The sequence below is a fragment of the Dermochelys coriacea genome, chromosome 16 (genome assembly GCF_009764565.3).
Source record: "Dermochelys coriacea isolate rDerCor1 chromosome 16, rDerCor1.pri.v4, whole genome shotgun sequence".
Classification (NCBI taxonomy): domain Eukaryota; kingdom Metazoa; phylum Chordata; order Testudines; family Dermochelyidae; genus Dermochelys; species Dermochelys coriacea.
The window spans coordinates 143,249-167,227 of NC_050083.1; the positions used below are offsets into that span (position 1 = coordinate 143,249).

The 23,979-nt window shown below is 47.4% G+C and overlaps 1 protein-coding gene and 1 long non-coding RNA gene across 6 annotated transcripts in view; one reads left to right on the top strand and one right to left on the bottom strand.

Moving 5' to 3' along the window:
- The window catches only part of LOC119844263 (zinc finger protein 436-like), an 86,582-nt gene extending 66,404 nt beyond the window's left edge, over positions 1 to 20,178 (bottom strand). For 4 of the 5 annotated variants that reach the window (XM_043499125.1, XM_043499123.1, XM_043499124.1 and 1 more), the window contains exons 1-3: positions 19,387 to 19,610; positions 17,887 to 17,975; positions 17,074 to 17,200 (exon numbers count right to left, since the gene is read on the bottom strand). In XM_043499125.1, the coding sequence (XP_043355060.1) occupies positions 17,074 to 17,200; positions 17,887 to 17,975; positions 19,387 to 19,417 (247 nt within the window). In that variant the 5' untranslated portion in view covers positions 19,418 to 19,610. Of the gene's footprint in view, positions 1 to 17,073; positions 17,201 to 17,886; positions 17,976 to 19,386; positions 19,611 to 20,048 lie in introns of those variants that run through there. The other variant, XM_038374871.2, reaches the window with a different exon arrangement.
- Positions 8,481 to 21,405, top strand: LOC122456941. The gene is made up of 4 exons (XR_006276122.1): positions 8,481 to 8,955; positions 9,321 to 9,330; positions 14,224 to 14,228; positions 21,396 to 21,405. It is a non-coding gene; the product is annotated as an uncharacterized LOC122456941 (long non-coding RNA).
- The last annotated feature ends 2,574 nt before the right edge of the window (positions 21,406 to 23,979 follow it).

Here is a 23,979-nt window from a genome sequence, read left to right on the forward strand (position 1 = left end):
CTGGGTCGTGCCAGAGAGCAGTGTGCCCCTTCTGGTGCTTCTTTGCGTCAACCCGCTGCCGGTGCCGCAACCTCCTTCTGGGCCGCTGGCAAGTGTCAGTCCACAGAGTCGGAGCTCGACCAGGACCAACTCTAGGAGCAGTGCCGGGAGGGTGTCCTCGAGCGGCACACCATTGCCGGTGTACCCCTCAACGGCACCCGAGGCATGGGTGTTGGAGGGTTCTCCCCATACGGGAGGGGGCTCGCCACTGATAGCTCGATGAGGTCCTTTGCAGCCTCAAAGGCGCCAGGCGTAGAGGGCTGATCCGTTATGCCCTCGAGCCCATCGTCCGCACTGAGCTCACTTAGGTCTGGGCTCGGTGGGGCTTGTGCTGCCAGGACCACCAGTGTCAGCGCCGGTACCGCAATCTTACCGCTCTTATCAGTGCTCAGGGCCTTGGGAGGCGCTGGCCTCCTGTATGGGGAACGACCGCGCCTTCCTTTAGGCTGCGCTGGGGGCCACACCGGGGAGGACGAGTGGTGTCGGGGCCTAGCCTGGCACTCCGGGGCCGACAGTTTATGGTGCTTAGCCGGTGCTGGGTCTCTCAACGGCTCCGGGGCACAATGCACCGAGGAAGCCTGAGCCGGCATCGGGCGCTCTGGGCCCGGCAGCTGCAATGCGGCCCATCAACAGCTGCTTTAGGCAAAAGTCTCTTTCTTTCCTTGTCCTTGGCTTAAACACCTTGCAAATCCTACACCGTTCAGTTTGATGTCCGTCCCCCAGGCAATGTAGACACAAGTTGTGGGGGTTACTAACTTGCATAGGTTTGCGGCACATGGTGCAAGCCTTGAAGCCGTGGGCCTGTGGCATGCCCCGCGGCCCGGGGCAGGTGCTGGAGGCCTCCAAGCACCTAATGACTTAAGTGTCCACAATCTGTATGTAAACGAACTGATAACAGCTACTCTAAAGACTAAGGGACTGCTCTTCTATGAGAGAGAGAGAAAGAGGTTGTTCCAACACGCCATGGATGGTAAGAAGGAACTGGAGGGGGTCGGGCCGGCAGGGGTATATATGCATGTTGCAGTGGCGCCACTCGGGGGCCCTGCCAGCCTGACGGGAACCACTAAGGGAAAAAGTTTCCGATGCTCGTGCACGCGGTGTGCACACATCTAATGTGGAATGGATGTGAACAAGCACTCGAAGAAGAATGGCAGAAATCCACTCCAGGAGATGGAAAGGCATGAGGCTGTCACCTTGCAGGTGAAGGGGAAAGAGATATAACTAGCCCTTTCACTCACCAGGAAACCCAGTCCCCTTCCTCCCACTGCTCTCAGCCCTCCCTCCTTTAGTGCAGGGTCACCAGATCCCCATCATCTCATCTCTTCCACTGCTCCCTCTTCTCCCTCCTCCCAAGGACTCCTGATAGGAATCTCACACTGTCTTGTATCAGTGGATAGGCCCAGCTGATTGTCACACCTTCCATGGATGTGGGAAGTGATTGCCGCAGAATGCCAGATCTGACACAGTTACAGTTCAGCACTACTTTCTGTTTATAAATTGACAAATCTAACTGCTCTGAAATCCATATGTGTGCTCAGATTATTTTGGCATTTGCTACTCTCCTTGGCAGCGGTTCTGAAACTGGAGGTGAAAACCCCTCAAGGGGTCATGAGCTTATTTTGTGGGGGCCACGAGTACATGCATGAAACAGAGAACATATATATTTATAAATATATATTTATATATTATTATAAAATATATCATTTGAATCTTGGGTTTTAGAAAATTACACACACCTTTCTGTTACAATGTGTATTTACTTCCAAAAGAATTGTAAGTATGTAATACAGAGTTATTGTTCTGAAACAAAATATGTTTGTATTATCACCACTTTAAGGAAATTGGACTCTGCAGATCATAGTATTTGTGCAGGTTTGTTGTTTGAGACTAAAAAGGTGGATCTGAGACAACATTAGAGGGATTGAGCATTCAGCTGTTGAAGACCTGCATTAAACCGCAGACCAATCAGAACACAGAGATGGGCCAAAAAAAAAAAAGGAAATAATTTAACACTCAGACACACAGACAAGGGTGGTGCTGAGGGGTGGCTAGTGGGGGCTATAGCCACCGCAAAATTTGCCCGAACTCCCCGCTCCCCCGCCCATAGCCACCCCTTCCAACGCAAAGGTCAACCATTACTCAGAACTAAGGATGCATAGTATGGCATTGCCACCCTTACTTATGCAGTTGTGTGCTCCTGTTGGCAGCAGGGTTGCCTTCATAGCTGGGTGACCAGCTGGCAGCCGCTGCTCTCTGGTCCCCAGGCTCAGAAGGCAACGCCTGCTGCCAGCAGAGGCCCAGAAGTAAGGGTGGCAATGGGGCACTAAGTATACTGTGAAAAGTGATATGGACAAAGTTTCTTCCCCCCACCCCACCCCACCCCATTATTGAACAATAACTATTTAAAAAAAATACCTTTTGGACTTATAACAGTATTTCTATACAAATTTGTTTTAGTCTTAATTTATAAACAATGAGAACAGATATATTAATTTTAAACAATATGGTAATAAATTTAGCATTTAAAATAGCGTTCAACATAAGAAAATGTGTTTTTAATTTATAAGGGGGGGAGGTCACAATCAGAGGCTTGCTGTCTGAAAGGGGTTGCCAATACAAAAAGTTTGAGAACCACTGCTCTATGGGCATGCAGGGTATGGTTAGTGGTTTACATTTGAGGTTATTTAAGCAAGACGTTCCTGACATTCCTCCCCCAGAGATCCCCCCAAAAAGAACATTTTTATACAATCCCCTTGCTCTTACAACATTTTGCACACACCTAGGCTGAAACCGTGCTTCTAATGGTTCCCAGACTAATCTCATTTCCTTGTCATTTATCTCAGCTAGTACAAGGAAACCTCCTATAGGGCCTAGGTTTCAACTGTTATGGAAACCAAATACACAGGTATTTTGCCTAGTTCTAAGACACTTACTGTGAAACTCTCTCCCCAGATATCTGAGATAATACTGACCTACGTAACTGAATAATGCTGTGATTATACCCAGTTACGTAGGTTAGTTGCACAGATTGGGGTGTGCTGTTGTTCACCATTTCAGACTGAAGATTTCAAACCCCTCCCAGTTCCTTGGTAGCATATCCCATAACTAGGAGAATTCTCTCCAGTTGACTGAGCTGCATTTGAACGTTCCCCAGTCATCATGGAGGGGTGACGGGAAACCAAAAATAAAAGAAGAAATGACTATTGAAGCAAACCGTCATTTGTCTCAAAGTCCTCAATAAATCTGAACTACATTCTGCCAAAGCAAACTAATATTCAGTTATGTGACCAAACAGCTTTTAGGAAAGAGAGAAAAATCTACATCTCAGAGAGACAGAAGACATTTTCTGTTTCAGATAGAATGAGATTCTAGACCAAGTTACATCTGAGGACTCAGAATCAGGACCACAGATATTCCCATTGCATTATCCTCTAATCCACTGAAATCCGCTTCACTCACTGCTGTCTGATTATTATTGAGTTGTATTATTTGCAAATGTTTTACCATCATGATAATGCTTTCTCTAGACTAGGAATGCGGAGTAGATTGGGACATGTCAAAGGAAAATATATGAGCTAACCCAGACTAGTATAGTGGGGGCATGTCAGTATAGAGAACACACCTGTGCTTCTACATCTGGATAGCTCAATGGCACTACCTAAGTATAAAAACATGCTAACGGAGACCAGGCCCCAGTAGATTTTACCACAGTAAAGCTAACTGATGTCATTTCTGTTTCCCCCACCTGGGGCTGACGTGCTGTGATGTTTGGTACTTCGTGGGAACACTCTACATCCCCATGTTCATCCTTATAAAATGACTGTGTGGTATCCAATGCAAAATTTGTCATGTTGGGTGTCTTGTGAAGGCTCATGATGCACTGAGCATTGTTGTTACGGTGATGTTATAGTAATTGTTGTTGCAGTAATGTATATAGTTATGAGGCTGAAAATGTATCCTCGTGGCTTAAAATAAGACCAGGCAAAAACACGCTAAGAGCAGAGGGGCAGTTCACACCTCATCAAGGCATGTATGGGACAAACCCAGCCCAGCCTCACAGGAATAAAGGACGCTGGCCTAGACAGTAACAAAAGGATCTGTTGGACTCTCGAGTGAGTCACCCCCCTTCCTTTGGTCAGTTTGGGACCGCGAGGAGGTAATGCTCATCTGACTCTGAAGGGGGGGGGGCAAAGCCAAGAGGGAAGAAAGAACATGGTAAAAGGGAGAGATGGTTGCCATGCTCTCTCTCTCTTCCACCTACATCTACAGACACCACACCAAGAGACTTAAGCGCTGATTAAAGGGGACAGCCTAGCTGAAGAGCAACCAGCCAGCCTGTGATGAGAAGCATCGAAGTTTGTAAGGGCACTGGAAGTGTTAAGATCAGCTTAGAATGCGTTTTGCTTTTATTTCATTTGACCAAATCTGACCAGGTCACAAAACACAAGGAGGAGAGTACAAGACGGGGAGCCTCCTGATTCATACTGAGAAAGTTGTGTGGAAGTAAATAAAGGGAATTTGGATGCAGGTCTCTGAAATAAGCAGGAGTCAGGCTAACTCTAGCTTTAATAACGCGAGATTTGTAGAAGCGGGGATAGTGAGAAGCAAGTGGAAAACAACTGTGAAAGAGGCTGTTGTGACCTTGTATTAGATAAGAATAGAATGCAGACTATAAGAGAAATGGTAAGAAAAATAAGATATCATGAAGGAATATGTATAAACAATATGCAGTTGTTGCTTATTATTGTCTGTAATAAAGGCATAAATACTTGCTCAAATTGTTTATCTGGGAGAGACCTGCCTAGGTGGGGGAAACCCTATGTCCTAGTGCACTCTCTCCCTCTGTACAATTGCTTGAGCTAATAAACTGTGTCCGACTTGCTGCATCCAACCTGAGACTGAGAACTGTGTTTTTCTCCGACAATCTGGGGGCTCGTCCGGGATGGCAATGCCTGCAGAGACAATGGCAGCTGCTGCGGACCGTTCCTCTTCGAACCCCATGGCACCACAATAGAGATAAGAAACCTTTTCAAATATGTATTGGGGTATCGGAGGAGGACTGCCCGTGAGGCTGTCTGTCCCTTTTCAGCTTACGCCATCCAAACTTATTGATTGTGCAGCAAGATCAGATACAGAGCGGTGCTGGGGAACTGTTTTGCCACCCCCAATAAGGTTAATGTACTGGTACTGAGGGGTTGTTACTGCCTCACATAAAGGAAAGGTTGTATTAAGTCCAGATATAAGATGCATCATGGTACGCAGGAATAGAGGCCTTGGTGTGTGGGTGTGGGTGTGTACCAGTGTGAATGAGGGTCGCTGGAGGACGCCCAGAGCACCCTGCGAAGCCAAAGGCTCGTGACCGGGGCTGTCTCTAATGCAAGCCCAGTGGACTGCATCTCAGTAAAAGATTCTGACTGCGGGGCTGTCTCTGCATGGCATCGCCTGGCAAGCAGCCTGCCTGGGCTAGGGTTGTGTGCCTCTATCCATCTTGTCCCTTTCTCCCATGCTTACGAGCCACTGACTGGTCTGACCATCTCACTGGAAGCAATCAGAGTAAGTTGCGCCATCCCTCTGAGAGTAGCTGATGCTCTTTGCTGAAGGGAGGTGTAGGAAGGTCGTGGACATCCTCAATAAATCTTTCCTGTGTGAGTGATCCAAGCGGAAGAGATATTCTTAGCTTATCAGCTCCCTACTGTGTGTCTAGAAAATGGGTGGGGGACAGTCTAAATATTCCCCCGTATCCCCTAAGGGTATGCCAGCATATCACATGTATGTACATTATGGTCCTAGGACCTGAAGGTATTTGGAAAATTGGAATCTTCACACGCATGATAATCCATCTAAACAATTCCTACTAGAAGGTACCTTCGATTTATATAAAATCATACACCTCAGAGGAAGCCACAAAGAGACTCCACGAGTCTCAGGTGCGGAGTCTAAAGGACCCCAAGGAAAAATTAAAAACTCAAGTACAGGCTTTGAAACGAAATGTAAAGCATCCAGATGCCTCCCAAATTATTTTTTGTTAACCCCTCGGCTTCTTTATATTCCCAATTAGTTAAGGCTGAAGTCAAGGAGGGAAAGGAATGGGTTAATTTTAAAAGTTAGCTTGGCCTAGAGATAAGAAGAAAGCTGCTTTGCGTTCAAGATCAAGAATCGACACAGACCATGCCAAGCACAAAAAAAACCCCTCCTTTCAGTCCCAGCTGGCTGTGAAGAAAATATAGCAAAGGTAAAACAAAGGGAAATAAGTTGCAAGACTGAGATTCTATTTGCGAAAGTTAGCCACCCGGTGAGACCCAACAGTCTGCCTTTGCAACCCTGGAGCCGATGTGGTTTGGGGATGCTAAAGAAGCCACAGGCAGCCGGCCTGGACTGGAATACCTCCCAAAAGCAGAAGCAAGTTGGAAATTTTTACAGCGTATCTTTGGACAATCTGTAAAAAAGAAAAGGAGTACTTGTGGCACCTTAGAAACTAACAAATTTATTTGAGCATAAGCTTTCGTGAGCTACAGCTCACTTCATCGGATGCATTTGGTGGAAATACCGAATGCATCCGATGAAGTGAGCTGTAGCTCACGAAAGCTTATGCTCAAATAAATTTGTTAGTCCCTAAGGTGCCACAAGTACTCCTTTTCTTTTTTGCAAATACAGACTAACACGGCTGCTACTCTGAAACCTGGACAATCTGTGCACAGGATAACCTCCCATCCATCTCCCTCTCCCTGTCTCTCCTACCCCCTGGGCATGGCCAGCCCGGGAAGTGTGTTTGTGAGTATAAAAGGGGGTCAGGGTTTGAGCATTAACGTTTTTTCTTCCCTTGACTGTTATTTTATTAATTAATGCTTTAAATTCAGTCACATGGTGTGTTCTCTTCATCTCCGCACTACGATCTTGTGGTTTTAGCCAGATCAGCTAAGGCACAGGCAAACTGGTAATGAAAATCTGTCACAGTTGTAATGGAAAATTGAGGATGGGGAGAACCCTGCAGAGTGCACACCATCTATCTGTTTTGCCCTTGATATTTTACATTTGCTTTGTTTGGCACAATTGGTATTACATGTTAAGAATTGCATGATTAAAGGTGAGCCCCACTCTCAGCCGCAGTAGATCTGAGAACCGGAGGGGTTTTAGCATTCCTCTCTCCACCCCAAGTGGATGTAATCCTGGTTGTAGAAGTCCAGGTTGGTGGAGGGGAGGACTTGGGGAGTCTCGCTTCACGCATATAATCCTTGGCGCATACGACCTTAACCATCGAATGCCTGAGTACAAAGAGGAGTTGGGGATAAGGAAAGAGATGTGTACCTGACAGCTAGAACTGAGCAATTAAAAGTATAGATTATGAACCAGGCAGCAACTCAAACCTATGCCCAGGACCAGTTGCAATCTTAAGACAGGACTTCCAGGCAGAAAAGGAATTACTGGTTAAGCAAGTACCAGTCCTTCAGAGACTTGTCAAAATTTAACTATTTGTGCTCAGCATACGCAGTAACAGCAAAAAGAAAAGGAGTACTTGTGGCACCTTAGAGACTAACAAATTTATTAGAGCATAAGCTTTTGTGAGCTACAGCTCACTTCATTATGCTCTAATAAATTTGTTAGTCTCTAGGATGCCACAAGTACTCCTTTTCTTTTTGCAAATACAGACTAACACAGCTGCTACTCTGAAAGCTGTAACAACAGTGTGTCTACCATAAGAGGAAATTAAATAGTCAAAACATCAATTGGCCGTACATTCTGTCCAGGTGACAAGCCTCATGGGGGAGGACTTGGGTAGCCCTTGTGAGTGAGAATATTTAAGAGAAGAGACCAGAAGAGCTGGGGGCTAGTTAAGAAGCCCACCCTCCTTGTTAAATTGGTAGTGGGACAAAGCTGGTGCCCATGGAAGGGACAGTTCAGAGAGAAAAACAGGATCAGGGCCAACTGGGCAGGCAACAGATAGAGATTGGAAAACAGGTTGGAAACTTGGAGGGCATAGTGAAAGAAAAGGAGTAAATAATTACAGGAATGGGAAGCTTAAATCCCGGAATAAGACTTGGAATGGTAAAATCTGAGTTGATTGGGTGTCGTTTTCGGTGATAAGCAAGTGATTTAAGAAAGGAAAGTGCGAAGTTAACTCTGTAGTTGCTGGAGGGAATTAAGCAGTTGAACTTTGTGACATACTAGAAAGAAAAAGAATTCTTGGTTTCTTTGCAGCCATTTTGAAAAAAATGCACCCTTTTCCAAAGGAATTCAATTATACAGTGCTACTTAATTAATATCTTATTAGGCTCCAACGGACTACAGTAGGTGGTGTCTTCCTTTTCAGATTGCTGTGTGTTTGAAAGCAGGAGTTAAAAGTAAAAGGCAATCAAAAGTCTGGTAACGTTTATTGTGTCCTTTATAAGTAAGGAGTCTCTAAACTGTGGATAGCTTTGGATCCAAAAGCAAGCTGCAAAGCATCTGTTTTCATGTATATTACCTAACTGATAAGGTAGAAGCCACTGAAACCTGGGCTGCCTATGAAACAAATACAAGAAAATATGGGTAATTCCTCTGTTTTGCCTGCAATTAACAAGGGTATTTGTATAAAAAGGAAATATTTTAAGCAATGACTGACTGCCCAGAAGGGGTAGATCTATGTTCTTTTTGTCTTTCAGAAAATCAGAGAAAACTGATGCCAGCTGAAAAGCAATTCAACATATCATGAATTTACTGGCACAACAGGAATTATGTTCTGTGTTCGATGTCATGTTTTGTGATGTTTGTCTTGTGGCCAGAATTGCTGTGTTTAATTTTTCATAGGACAGTTTAGTTTAAAACTAAATAGAAGGGTTAAATCAAAATGCAGATACTTGTTTTATTCAACTTGGCATACAAAGTGTTTGGATAATATCAGGAAAATGTGATATACTAAAGTTTAATGCATTTGCTTAAGTCAGATCTTTTAATTGAAAAAATTGTTAAAATTTGCACACCAACAGTCTTTGGAAGCAAGGACATGAAAGGTTAACCCACTCCCCATACTGCACATGTGATCCTTCTGGCTACCTCAAATTTCTAGCCAGAGGGCTGGGGAGGGAAGAAAGCTATTGGACACCAGAGGTTGTACCAAGTGGACTCCTCAAAAAGGGGTGTGCTTGTCCTGGCTTCTTGCTCCAAAGCTCTGTAATAAAGTCATTTTACTAGAAGGGTGTAAGTGGCATACATTGAACAATAAGATTAAAGTGCTGTATAATGGGCAAGGTATATGTGTTCATTTTACAAAGGTATATGAGTGGAAAGTGAAAGTTCCTTTGTAGGTTAAAAGAAGTCAAAAAGGGGGGGGGGGGAAGAACTGAGGACGAGTTAACTCAACGCTGTAGCTGGCAGGCTCGGTCCAAAGATAAGACGCTGGCCCGCCTAAGGACAGTGCTCACAGCTAAGAGTTGGCTGACAGCCAAGAAACTTAGGGGGGCTTGAATGTGCCCAAACAGCGTGAGATCTGCAAAACACCATCAGGCACTAATGAAATATGTTAAATCTGTTTATACACAGGTGAAAGAAGCACTACCCAAGGATCCTGAACAACCCTGCCACTCACTAGAACCCAGTCTACATAAAGGTCCATCAGCAAAAGACTGCCCTGACTCCGTGCTGGAAAGACCCTTACCAAGTCCTGCTAACCACCAACACTGCTGCGAAGTGCCCAGGACTGACTACCTGGACCCATGCTTCTCACTGCAAAAAATCCCCTCCACCTCGGGATGACTCCCCAACTGATGATCACTATCTCTCCACCTGATGCTGCTGTTCCATCTGGACAGCAGGAGAAAAGAACACGGTGAAGTGCTAGTAACCTCTCCCTTGTCCACAGACAGACCTACTGTACCTTTGAATTTTGCTAGAAAAATCAAAGCATTTCAGGATGATGTGCTAGTAACCTCTCCTCTGTATAATGCAAAACCACAACTGTTCCAAGAGAGAAGAAGGAACGTCCACTCTGCTGAAACCACCAAGATCCAAGGATTCCTGACTACAAAAGACATTGAGAATTGGCCTTGGTGGCGAAGACAGAGCATTGTACATTGGCAGGGAAGGAGTTGCGGGATGTATTCTTGGGAATGTGGAGTGAAGTGGTGGGGTGGGTTTATTCCAGGGGCTGGAATCTGTGCTTATGGGCAAGTACCATCAGAATGCACTGCCCTCCCTAATTGTCTTCCGGATGATGAATACCAAAAATGCCTTTCAGCCACGAAAGTTACTCCCACCTTCCCTCCACCTTTGCCACCACTCCTGTAAGATACTCCAATACAAATGATACTGTATATTCTAACGAAACCTATTGGCCAAGACCTTCACATCTAAGTGATTTATTTATTTTTTTAAGGTTCAGAATAGTTCATGAGAACAATTGAATGGAAAATAAATGGATCAGTGGAAATAGAAATATATGATATAACTACAGATGAACCCCAAGAATCAGAAATTGAGATTAGTGGGTTCTATAGCGAAGTGGATATGATGGTCATTCCTGGAGTCTGTAAAATGTTAGATGAAAGAGGTCCTCATTGTTACCTGTACTGAAATTATTCCAGTAACTAATAATTTAACCTGTACCATATTGCAATATACCCCCCTATTATGCCATTGATGCTAATGCCTCTTGGAAGTATATGAAAGTATTTAGCCAACAGATGTGGTATAGTACTGTTCCAGAAAGAGATGTAGTAGGATATCGATGGATTGTGATTAATGCTACATTAGGGACTATAAAATTCACACTGCCCTTGTCCAGTTTTCAAATTACCTCTACATATCCAAATTGATCAAGAGGGGCTGCCATTAGGTTAACACAACAAAGGTTTCCTCTAGAAAAAAGAGGGACTTAGCTGGATCCCTGTGGGATGGGGCCAATAGTGCAGAAGCAATTTGGAAATATTTATAGAAACCAAGAACATGAAGAGAAATTAGGACAACTGGAAAAAGTCACTGGCCTTATAACTGGAGCACAACTAACCCAGGTTCAAGCTGGAGTGGGTGAATTACGTGTTATCTCCACCCTTAGTTCAATGACCAAGAAGCTGTTAACAGAGATGGTACTCAGAGTAGCAGCCGTGTTAGTCTGTATTCGCAAAAAGAAAAGGAGTACTTGTGGCACCTTAGAGACTAACAAATTTATTAGAGCATAAGCTTTCGTGAGCTACAGCTCACTTCATCGGATGAAGTGAGCTGTAGCTCACGAAAGCTTATGCTCTAATAAATTTGTTAGTCTCTAAGGTGCCACAAGTACTCCTTTTCTTTTTAGAGATGGTACTGAATATCACTGAGGCTGGGAAGGCATTGCAGTGGGATCTAGCTTGCTCAGAAATTCAGGATTTCCTGAATGACCAGTTGATGGCCATTCGGAGTGATCTTGAGCATCAGGCCTGGCCTACTGCCCTTACAGACACTTCATGATTATCATCTGAGCTGTGGCCATGGAGACACACTTGGAGATATTCTTGGTGGAGGTGCAAACGTTTGCAGCTATCCTTTCAAGTATACGGACCGGTTGGAGGGATGTGGGCTCCCGCATACCATATCCTGCCTGGTCCGTGGGGAGGATGCATGTGGACTGGGTAATTCACAGACACATTTGGGAACTTAGACTACCTGGTATGCCTAATAGATTTTTAGTCCGTGCTCCCAGAATAACACCCAACATTTGGATAGGGAAAGGGAGTTAATGGACATTCTGGCCATTAGAACCCACACAGCTTCAATGTGTACGTAAACTGAAGCCAGGGGAAGTTGTCACTGTTCATGACAATGTTTGTTGGGAGGGTATGGGACAAGGAACTACCCTGACAGGACACCTACTCTTCCAAGCTACTGATAGCTGTGTGCATATTGAGGCCAACATATTACAAGATATTCATTTTTATCTCACCACTGCTGCAGGCCTGCAGATAGAATTTTTCAATCAGCCCTTAGTTTTCAGATACCCTTTAACTGGGATCACCCTAATACCTGATCAATTCCAAAATTTACTTTCACTCGTACCAGAAATTTTCTGAATCTCTGAGTCACAAGGGCAACTTCATATGCTTCAAAATATATATCAAGTTGAAAAGTATGCCATACATACCACTTATAGAGTGTCTACCTTACGTAGTAAGTATGATGTATTGTGTTTTGTGACTAAAACTGTGCAACAACCCCATTATAGTATTATTGTGGGCATGTTATTGCTTGTACTGTTGTTATTTGGTTTAGGGTTATGTTATCGTTGTTGTAAAGGATGTAATAATAATACTTTTCATGTCCATACTAACCATGCATTGTCATTGTATCCAATTAAAACCCCTAATGTTGAAGTCTTTGATGCAGAGTTTGAAATACAAAATTTAATGAAAATGGAAGTTTAAAATTGATAGTTGTGCTGGAAGCACAAAAGGGGAGAGTGTGGAAATAGATAAAGGGAATTTGGATGCAGGCCTCTGAAATGAGCAGGAGTCAGGCTAACTCTAGCTTTAATAATGCGAGATTTGTAGAAGCGGGGATAGTGCGAAGCGAGTGGAAAACAACTGTGAAGAAGGCTGTTGTGACCTTGTATTAGATAAGAATAGAATGAAGACTATAAGAGAAATGGTAAGAAAAATAAGATATCATGAAGGAATATGTATAAACAATATGCAGTTGTTGCTTATTATTGTCTGTAATAAAGGTTTAAACACTTGCTCAAATTTTTTATCTGGGAGAGACCTGCCTAGGTGGGGGAAACCTGTCTCCTAGTGCACTCTCTCCCTCTGTGCAATTGCTTGAGATAATAAACTGTATGTGACTTGCTGCACCCAACCTGAGAGCGAGAACTGTATTTTTCTCCAACGGTAGGGCAATCGGCTAGTTAGCTTAGGTGCATGTACACGAATGCAAGAAGCCTGGGAAACAAACAGGAAGAATTGGAAGTCCTGGCACGATCAAGGAACTATGACGTGACTGGAATAAAAACTTGGTGAGGCAGTTCACATGACTGGAGCACTGTCATGGATGGGTATAAACTGTTCAGGAAAGACAGGTACAGGAGAAAAGGTGGACGAGTTGCATTGTATGTAAGAGAGCGGTACGATTGCTCAGAGCTCCAGTTTGAAACAGGAGAAAAGCCTGTTGAGAGTCTTTGGGTTAAGTTTAGAAGCGAGAGCAACAAGGGTGATGTCGTGGTGGGCGTGTGCTATAGACCACCGGATCAGAAGGATGAGGTAGACGAGGCTTTCTTTGGACCACTAACTGAAGTTTCCACATCACAAGCCCTGGTTCTAATGGGGGACTTCAATCACCCTGACATCTGCTGGGAGAGCAATACAGCAATCCAGGAAGTTTTTGGAGAGTTTTGGGGACAACTTCCTAGAACAAGTGCTAGAGGAAGTGACTAGCGGCCGTGATCCTCTTGACCTGCTGCTAACAAACAGGGAAGAATTGGTAGGGAAAATAGAAGTGGGTGGCAACCTAAGCAGCAGTGACCATAAGATGGTTACGTTCAGGATCCTGACAAAAGGAAGAAAGGAGAGTAGCAAAATATGGACCCTGGACTTCAGAAAAGCAGACTTTGACTCCCTTAGGGAACTGATGGGCTGGATCCCCCAGGAAGCTAATATGAGGGGGCAAGGAGTCCATGAGAGCTGGCTGTATTTTAATGTTCTCTGAGCTTGTGACGCAGCAGGGAGGGGGGAGTGTTGACCTGGAAATGTCGCAGGGGAGTTTCATTGGGGATGGGAGACCTGAGAGCCTGTAACCTAAGCCAGGAGGGGGTTAGGGCCAGGTGACACCTTTGCCCGGGAAACTGGACAAAGGCTGGAGGAGGAGCTGGGGGGAGGCTGGGTGGGACGCCGAAGGGTTTTTCTTTAAGTTTGGCGTGGGCTAGGGAAGAGCCCCAGAGTGGGGGTCTAAGCTCTCTACCCCACACAAGGACCTGACTAAGGAGTCCTGTTCATGCCTGCAAACTCGGCGTTGGATTGTGTTCCTTGTCATCTCTAATAAACCTGCTGTTCTACTGGCAGGCTGAGAGTCACAGTGAATGTGAATCACAGGAAACAAGGGTACAGGACCCTGACTCCCCCACGCTTCGTAACAGAACTCATGCAGTCCTCCCGCATTGAAAGAGCTCAGCAAAATGCGTGGAGGTAAGCAATGTCAGAATTCAGGAAAGCACAAAATGAACACAAGGACAGGAGGGACGCGCAAGAGAAAAAGTGGCGGGAGCCAGATTGCAATGCTGAGGCTACTAGAGGATCAAACTGATATGCTCCTGCGTATGGCTGAGCTGTAGGAAAGGCAGCAGGAGCACAGACCGTCGCTGCAGCCCCTTTGTAACCGCCTGCCCTCCTCCCCAAGTTCCATAGCCTCCTCACCCAGATGCCCAAGAACACGGGGGTCGGGCACGCTCCAGGCACCCAACCACTCCACCCCAAAAGATTGCCCAAGCAACAGAAAGCTGGCATTCAATAAGTTCTGAAGTGCAGTGTGGCCTTGTTCTTCCCTCCTCCCCCACCCCACCCGGTGCTTCCCTCCTCCCCCACCCATCCCGGCTACCTTGGCAGTTATCCCCCTATTTTTGTGATGAATTAATAAAGAATGCATGAATTTGAAACAACAATGACTTTATTGCCTCTGCAAGCAGTAATCGAAGGGGAAAGGTCTGTTGGCTTACAGGGAAGTAGAGTGAACCAAGGGAGCGGGTTTTCATCAAGGAGAAACAAACAACTCTCACACCCTACCCTGGCCAGTCATGAAACTGGCTTTCAAAGCTTCTCTGATGTGCAGCGTGCCCTGCTGCACTCTTCTAATCGCCCTGTTGTCTGGCTGTGCGAAACTGGCTGCCAGGCGAGTTGCCTCAACCTCCCAACTCTGCCATAAACGTCTCTTTTGCGAAGCACACAACAAGCAGCAGTTACAATTGGAATATTGGTTGTGCTGAGATCTAACTGAGTCAGTAAACTGTGCCAGCACGCTTTCAAACGTCCAAAAAGCACATTCTACCACCATTCTGCACTTGCTCAGCCTATAGCTGAACAGCTCCTAACTACTGTCCATGGTGCCTGCGTACGGCTTCATAAGCCGTGGCATTAAGGGGTAGGCTGGGTCCCCAAAGATAAATATAGGCATTTCAACATCCCCAATGGTTATTTTCTGGTCTGAAAAGTAAGTCCCTTGCTGCAGCTGTTCAGACAGATCAGAGTTCCTGAAGATGCAAGCATCATGTACCTTTCCCGGCCATTTCCGCTGATGTTGGTGAAATGTCCCTTTTGATCCACCAGTGCTTGCAGCACCATGGAAAAGTACCCCTTGCATTATGTACTGGCTGCCAAGGTGGTCCGAGGCCAAAATAGGGATATGCGTTCCGTCTATTGCCCCACCACAGTTAGTGGATGGCTTTGCTGCAATGGGGATTCCCTATGACCCGCACATTTCCCAGAGTCACTACCCTCGATAGCAGCGGCTCAGTGATTGCATTGGCTACTTGGATCACAGCAGCTCCCACAGTAGATTTGCCCACTCCAAACTGATTCCCAACTGACCGGTAGCTGTCTGGCATTGCAAGCTTCCACAGGGCTATTGCCACTCACTTCTCAACTGTGAGGGCTGCTCTCATCTTAGTATTCTTGCACTTCAGGGCAGCGAAAAGCAAGTCACAAAGTTCCATGAAAATGCCCTTTTGCATAAAAAGTTTCACAGCCACTGGGAATCGTCCCAGATATGCAACACTATGCGGTCCCACCAGTCTGTGCTTGTTTCCCGGGCCCAGAATCGGTGTTTCACGGCATGAGCCTGCCCCATTGCCACCAGGATGTCAAAATTGCCGGGGCCCGTACTTTGAGAGAAGTTTGTGTCCATGTCCTCATCACTCTCGTCGCCACGCTGCCGTCGCTTCCTCACCTGCTTTTGTAGGTTTTGGTTCTGCACATACTGCAGGATAATGCGCAAGGTGTTTACCCTGCTCATAACTGCCATAGTGATCTGAGCAGGCTCCGTGATTGCCGTGATATGGCGTCTGCAGGAGAGCAGAGTTGCAGTGGAAGCGGTGGTTCGATGACAACAGTTAACAGTCCTACTGCACCATCTGCTGAAAGCAGTATGGCGTCTGCACGGAAAAAAGGTGCAAAACGATTGTCTGCCGTTGCTTTCACGGAGAGAGGGGCAACTGACATGTACCCAAAACCACCTGCGACAATGTTTTTGCCCCATCAGGCATTGGGAGCTTAACCCAGAATGGGCGGTGGAGACTGCAGGAACTGTGGGATAACTATCCACAGTGCAATGCTCCGAAAGTCGACACTAGCCACGGTACTGTGGACGCACTCCGCCAACTTAATGCGCTTAGTGGGGACACACACAATCAACTCTATAATATCGCTTCTTAAAAAAATCTACTTCTATAAATTCAATCTAATTCCGTAGTGTAGACGTAGCCTTAGTGCAAGGCTAATAGGGTGGTAACATTGTAAAAGTCTGAGATGGACCGTGTGCAGTAGGCTCGGTGTTTGAGTGAAGGCTACGGGTAAATAGACAGTGATGAGCTGCCAAAAGCTGAAGAACCGGTTCCTTCAGTCGCTCCGGGTCTTTAGCGGCACTGAAGGACCTGCCGCCGAAGACCCGGAGCACCACCAGATGAGTAAAAATTAAAAAGGGATTCTCAGGGGAGCCTCCCCAGATGACAGCTCAGGCGGCCCGGACAGGATGTGGCCCGCGGGCCGGAGTTTGCCCACCCCTTTAACAACCGGTTCTAAACCGGCTTCAAAATTTAACAACCAGTTCACACGAACCAGTGTGAACCGGCTTCAGCTCACCACTGTAGACAGCTTCTGTTCCCTGCACTGGAACCCCAAGTTTTGCCTTAGCAAAGAGAAGGTGTTAAACTTTGTGCTATACTGCACTTGTGCTCTGTTCCCAAAGTATTCTGTAGTCGCCAGGGTAATGTTTGTCATTGGCCAGTTGGGGTGTTGCTGAAACAGGGCACAGTTGAGTTGCATTGCGAGATGTCGTGAACCTTAACTTCTCCTTTCCCCTTCTAATACCTGGGGGAATAGTAATCCTTACCCAGCGAGGTCACAGTCTCATAGTTCTCCAGCATTACATCTCTGTAGAGGGTTCTCTGACCCGGGTCCAGAAGAGCCCACTCTTCCTTGGTGAAATATACAGCCACCTCCTCAAAGATCACCAGCCCCTGAAAGAGCAAGAGCCTCCTGACAACCCCATCGTTCAGAGGGGAGGAGGGCCAATCACATGGAAGATCTGGGAGACAGGCTATCAGCATAGTCCTACCCCCATCCCATCAGAGCAGCTAGGAGGCATCAGGTGAGGGGAGAAAGAGAGAGTTCTGCACCCCTCCCAGCAGAGAGAGGGGGCAGGGGTCTTCACATTCATCACTCACCTATTAGCCAGAGGCTGATACAGGAGATGGAGACCCCAGCAGGAACCAGGGACAACTCTCTGGTGAGAATCAGAACACTCTCCCCATCGCCAGCAGGCGGGATGGGGTATCTTCCCTGGGCCTTACTGGTGGGTTCCGCTTTAAATCTCACAGGGGCCTCTGGCTAATAGATTCAGGCTCCAGTATTGGAGTCTAGTAAGTTTTCTCAGCCCAGTCCAGAGTGTTTGCTTCCTGTTTGTCAAATTAGGAAATTCCCACCCACAAACTCCATGCATCTGTTGCTGGGATCTAGGTCTCACAGTAAACAAATCCCAACAGGTTTGTCATCACACTGCCCCCCTTCATTTCTCCACCCTGAGTACTTCCTAACCCCTCAAACCTTCAAACCAACCCCCCACCCAGAAATGCCAACCTCCTCTGTATTTACTGCCCTTCTCCCTCCAACAGGAAACCACCAGCAACTCCCTGATAATCCCTACCTCAACTGGCTCCATTGCAGCCACTTCCCTTCCCTGGTCCTTGGAAGGATGGAAAAACCTGGCAGAAAACATGGATATTGCGCTGCAGCCTGTTAGGGCAAAAAGGACAATTGGGGACATGTCAGAACAGGAAATAATTTCACAGCACAACTCCCCCCAGACTCTTTCCTTGCACACTGATGTTCTAGACTGTCCTGCATGTAACAGAAAAATTCAAAACTAGAGCTGTCAATCGCAGTGAACTTTTGCAATTTCTTTCAGTTAATTGCAATTAATCAGAGTTTTAATTGCACTGTTAAACAATCCCAATTTAAATTTATTGGAAATATTTTTGGATGTTTTTCTACATTTTCAAATATATTGATTTCTATTACAACACAGAATACAAAGTGTACAGTGCTCACTTTATATTATTTTTTCTTACAAATATTTGCACTGTAGAAAAGATAAAATACTGTAATGTGATCACTTTATCATGAAAGTGCAACTTACAAATGTAGATTTTCTGTTGTTACATAACTGCACTCAAAAACACAACAGTGTAAAAAGCGTAAAAGCCTACAAAGTCCACTCAGTCCTACTTCTTGTTCAGCCAATCGCTAAGACAAACAAGTTTGTTTACATTTACTGGAGATAATGCTGCCCACTTCTTACATACAATGTCACCTGAAAGTGAGAACAGGCATTCACATGGCACTTTTGTAGCCAGCACTGCAAGATATTTATGTGCCAGCTATGCTAACTTCCATATACCCCTTCATACTTCAGCCATCATTCCAAAGGACATGTCTCCATGATGACGATGGTTGTTAAAAAATAACGTATTAATTAAATTTGAGACTGAAAAATCTTGAGTGAGAACATTATGTCTCCTGGTCCATGGTTTTATCTGCATTCTGCCATATATTTAGTTTTACAGCAGTCTCGGATGATGCCCCAGCATATGTTGTTTGTTTTAAGAACACTTATACTGCAGAGTTGATAAAATGCAAAGAAGGTACCAATGTGAGATTTCTAAAGATAGCTACAGCACTTGACCGAAGGTGTAAGAATCTGAAGTGCCAAAATTTGCCGAAATCTGAAAAGGCCAAGGTGTGGAACATGTTGTCAGAAGTTGTAAAGGAGCAACACTCTGATGCAGTCCGCACTGCTTTGGATCGTTATCGAACAGTACCCATCATCAGCATGGAAGCATGTCCCTGGCTGGCCTGGCCTGGCCTCTGGGTGCCAGAAACTGGAAGCCCTCCCTGCCCTTTTGGGAAGGTGTGTCTCAGGGCTTTGCAAGCTGCTGCACCCATTAAAACCCATCCCAGCTGGGAAATGACTCCGGGCAACAATTTCCTATGTAAACAAAGAAAGTTTGCTGCACATCAAATGAGTGGGCAAATATCCCAAATCTGAGATTTTAAATTGAACTAGAGAAAAGGGGAGAAATCAACACGGATTTTACATCCATTGGTGACAATCAGGGAGAGAAATCAGAGAAAAAGGGGGTAAAACCTGAAAAGGAAAAGAGAGAGAAAGGGTCCATAATTGCTTCGTCAGCACCACCCCTTCATGGCTGAATTGCCGCCTTCACCCCCGAAAGGAAACGTCCTTTCTTCGACTCCTGTCCCTGGGGGGCTGGGGTGCAGGGGGCGGCAGGAAGGGACCCCAGGAAGCTGATATGAGGCTAGCACAGGGCACCCCAGGAGCGAAGCTGAACCAGCCCCCAGCCTCGGCGGTGGGGGGCGGGGAGGCGACCCGGCGTCTGTCCCGATTTTCCGGCCTTTGTCCCTTGCCCGGCGGTGCGCGCTCAGGACGCCATTTGTCCCGACATCGCGGCGCTGGCCGCCCCGGCCGCTTTTTGTTTTGCTTCGCCAGGCGCCCCGATATTTGGTCCGTTTCATCTGGTCAGCCCAGGGCCGGGGCACGTTACCGGCTGGTGCCGGGGGAGCAGCTCGGGCCAGGTCCACGTGTGGGCGGGAGGGGGGCGGCCGGACGGGGCGGGACGCGGCAGGTCGGTCCCCGGCACGGAGGCTCCCCTGCCCCCCCGGCTCCCCACAGCGCAGAGTGCCGAGGACCGGGCTCCGCCCCCGGGACGCGAGAGTTCGCCCTAGAAAGCGGGCGGAGCGAGTCTGCGAAACGCCGGCTGCGGGAGAGGCGCGGGGCCAGGCCCTTACCTGGGCTAGACAACACGGAAGCGCCCCCCAGGGCAGCCTGGGAGATGTAGTTCCTGACTCTCTTGGGAGCGGAAGTGACGTTGGCGGGGATGAGACGCAGGGGGGAGCGCTCCTGCGCGCCGCTGGAGCCTCTCCCAGGCGCGGGGAAGTGTTTTGTGCAGCTCGAGAGCTTGTCTCCCCCCCTCCGACGCTGGTCCTGTGAAAGATGTGACCGCGCCCCACCTTGTCTCTGGTTCTGGGCATGCGCAGATTCGGGGGGAGGAGGGAAGAGTTCCGCATGCGCAGATGGCGGGAGGGTGGGGCGGAAAGAATCCCGCATGCGCAGGTGGCGGGGGTGGGAGACTCCTGCAAGCCCAGAGGCAGAGCTCCCAGAACTCACTTCCCAGGGCGCCTGGGGCTCCCCCCAGGAGTTGCCCCTCAGTCTTTCGGCTCAAGCAGCCCTGCCCGGGGGCTGGGGAGGCAGGAGTCCGGGACGACAAAGGAAGGACTAAGGGAACGTCTACAGTACGAAATTATTTCAAAATGATACTATTCGAATTTTCGGAAGCTATTTTATACATTTGGTCTTCTGTGTCCCCACTAAAGCGCGTGAATTCGGCAGAGTTTGTCCACGGTACCAAGGCCAGCATCAAATGTCGGAGCGGTGCACTGTGGGTAGCTATCCCACAGTTCCCGCAGTCCCCGCCACCCATTGGAATTCTGGGTTAAGCTCCCAGTGCATGATGGGCCAAAAACATTCTCGCGGGTGTTTCTGGGTGTGTGTCATCAGAAAGCTACGGCAGACAATCGTTTCGTGCCTTTTTGGCATGCAGACGCCATACTGCTTTCAGCAGATGGTGCACCGCTGCTCTCCTGCTACTATGAATCCACCTCTCATTTCCTCTCATCTTCCTATCTAATCTCTAGTATCTACTCTTTCTCTTCCTCATCGAACGCTTGCACAGCCAACTCTGCTCGGCCATCGTGAACCGAGCAGCACAGCTTCTGCCACCAACTCTGCTCTCCTGCTAGTGCCGTGCTTCCGAGCTTCTCCATATAGTCTGTCCTGGGCTCCCACCTCCGTGAAAGCCAAAGAAGACAACCATTTTCAGCCTTTGTTCGGCTACCGTGAACCGAACAGCACAGCTTCCGCTGCCACTCTGCTCTCCTACATTACGTGCCCTTTTTCCAGGATTTCCCGTGCAGGTGCCATAGCCATGGAGCCCGATCAGATCTCCGTTGCAGTTTTGACCATTGTAAATACCTCACGCATTATCCAGCAGTATGTGCAGTACCTACAAAAGCGACGACAGCACAATTACTATACTGATGAGGACATGGACACAGATGGCATGGGGTAATTGGGAGATCATGGGCCAGGTTCATGCCGTGGAACGCTGATTCTGGGCCCGGGAAACAAGCACAGACTGGTGGGACTGCATAGTATTGCAGGTATGGGATGATTTCCAGTGGCTGAGGAACTTTCATATGCGTAGGGCCACTTTCATGGAACTTTGTGACTTGCTGTCCCCTGCCCTGAAGCACAAATACACCAGAATGAGATCAGCCCTCACAGTTGAGAAGTAAGTGGCCATAGCCCTGTGGAAGCTTGCAACACCCAACAGCTACCAGTCAATCGGGAATCAGTTTGGAGTGGGGAAATCTATTGTGGGGGCTGCTGTGCTGCAAGTAGCCAACGCAATCATTGACCAACTGCTATCAACGGTAGTGACTTTGGGAAATGTGCAGACCGTTGTGGATGTCTTTAATGTGCTGGGGTTCCCTAACTGCGGCGGGGTGATAGATGGAACTCATATCCCTATTTTGGCCCTGGACCACCGGGGCTGCCACTACATAACTGCAAGGGGTACTTTTCCATGGTGCTGCAAGCACTGGTGGATCACAAGGGACATTTCACCAACATCAGCGTGGGATGGCCGGGAAAGGTGCATGACCCTCGCATCTTCAAGAACTCTGGTCTGTTTGAACAGCTGCAGGAAGGAACTTACTTCCAAGAACAGAAAATTACTGTTGTCAGAGAAGCTTTGAAAGCCAGTTTCATGACTGGCCAGGGTAGGGTGTGAGAGTTGTGTTTGTTTCTCTTAAAGTTACCCACTCCCTATATATAGGAAAGGAAATAAAGTCACAATTGTTTAAAAATCGTTCTTTATTATTTGTTGCACAAAACATTGAGAGAAATCAGAAGCTAGATGGGGGAGAAGGGTAATAGGTTAGTGGGGTGGAGGAGGAGGAGGGAAGGACAAGTCCAGAAACCAAATCAAAATTTAGGATATGCCAGCATTCTGCTGCTTGTGCAGTCCTCTGGGGTTGACTGTGTGGGTCCCCCACCCCCGTGTTCTTGGGCATGTGGGTGAGGAGGCTATGGAACTTGGGGAGAAGGGGGGGCGGTTATACAGGGGCTGCAGCAGCAGTCTGTGGTCTTGCTGCCTTTCCCGCATTAGATCCACCATACAGCGGAGCATGTCAGTTTGCTCCCCCATGAGCTTGACCATAGCATCCTGCCTGCTCTCATCACGCACTTCCCTTCTCTCTTCATATTCATGTAACGCTTTACGCAACTCCGCAATTGTTTGCCTCTATGCATTCAGCTGGGCCCTATCAGTGTGGAAGGACTGCATGAGCTCGGCAAACATGTCGTCCTGAGTTCGTTTTTTCTGCCTTCTAATCTGGACCAGCCTCTGGGACGGAGTAGATAGGGGCCGCGTTGAAAATATTTGCACCTGCTGCGGGAGGAGAAAAAAGGAGGGTAGTATTTTAAAAGATACATTTTAGAGAACAAAGGGGGCACTGTTTCTCAAAGAAACAGGCAATTCATAGTACACAGCACATGTTCTTTCTGTACAAGGTCGCATTTTGCCTCTTGTATTGAATTGCCTGCCGCTTTGGTGTGAGTAAGCCATCACATGCGGCCGGGCAAAAGAATTAAGCTTGCAGGCAGCCATGGTAAGTCCTAGGGGCATGCGGGGTTCTGCTTCTTCCGCATTCCTTTCAATGCTTTCAGACTGCCGGGCCCCCTTTCCCATAGCAAGCAATGCCTGGTGGGTTTGCCATATAAAAGGAGGGCCTGCGGGCTCTCTGGGATGATCACTTCACACAACACCCCCACACACACAAACACACACTGCGTGGCGCCGATGAGGCTCTGAGCAGGGATGAGCACTTTAAGCTAAACGGAACAGCCCAGCGCGGCTGGGTTTTCCCCCACCCCACACTGCGTGGCTCCGATTAAGTTTTCACTCACCAGAAGTGCCTTCCCCATGGTCATGGTCCGGGAGCATGCCTTGGGACTGGGGAAGGCTATTGGCTCCAGCGTTAAGAATCGTTTCTGGAAGGGGGGGAAACGGATTCCCCATTTGCCACCTGTGCACTGTTCTCCTCCTCCTCTTCAGCCTCCAGAAACTCATCCTCCTCGCTCCGTACTACTCCCCCCCCTGCAGGTGTCCACAGACAGTGGTGGGGTAGTGGTGTCGTCACCCCCCAAAATTGCACGCAGCTCACGGTAGAAGCGGCATATATAGGGCTGTGACCCAGAGCGCCCGTTCGCCTCCCTGGCTTTTTGGTATGCTTGCCTGAGCACCTTGATTTTTGTATGACACTGCTCTGTATCCCTGGAGTAGCTTCTTTCCGTCATGGCCCTGGAGACTTTAGCGTACGTATTTGTGTTTCTTTTTCTGGAACTTGGCTCTGCCATAACAGATTCGTCTCCCCAATGTGCAATGAGATCCAGTACCTCCTCTTCGGACCATGCTGGATCTCATCTGTGAATCTGAGACCGTGTGGTCTCTTGTGATGGTGGACTCTGCATGTTCGCCTGTGACAGTGGACTGTGCTGATGGTGACCAAACAGGAAATTCAAAAGTTCCTGTGGCTTTTACTGCCTATCTGACTAGTGCATCAGAATAGAAAGTGTTATCCATAGCGGTCACAAGGG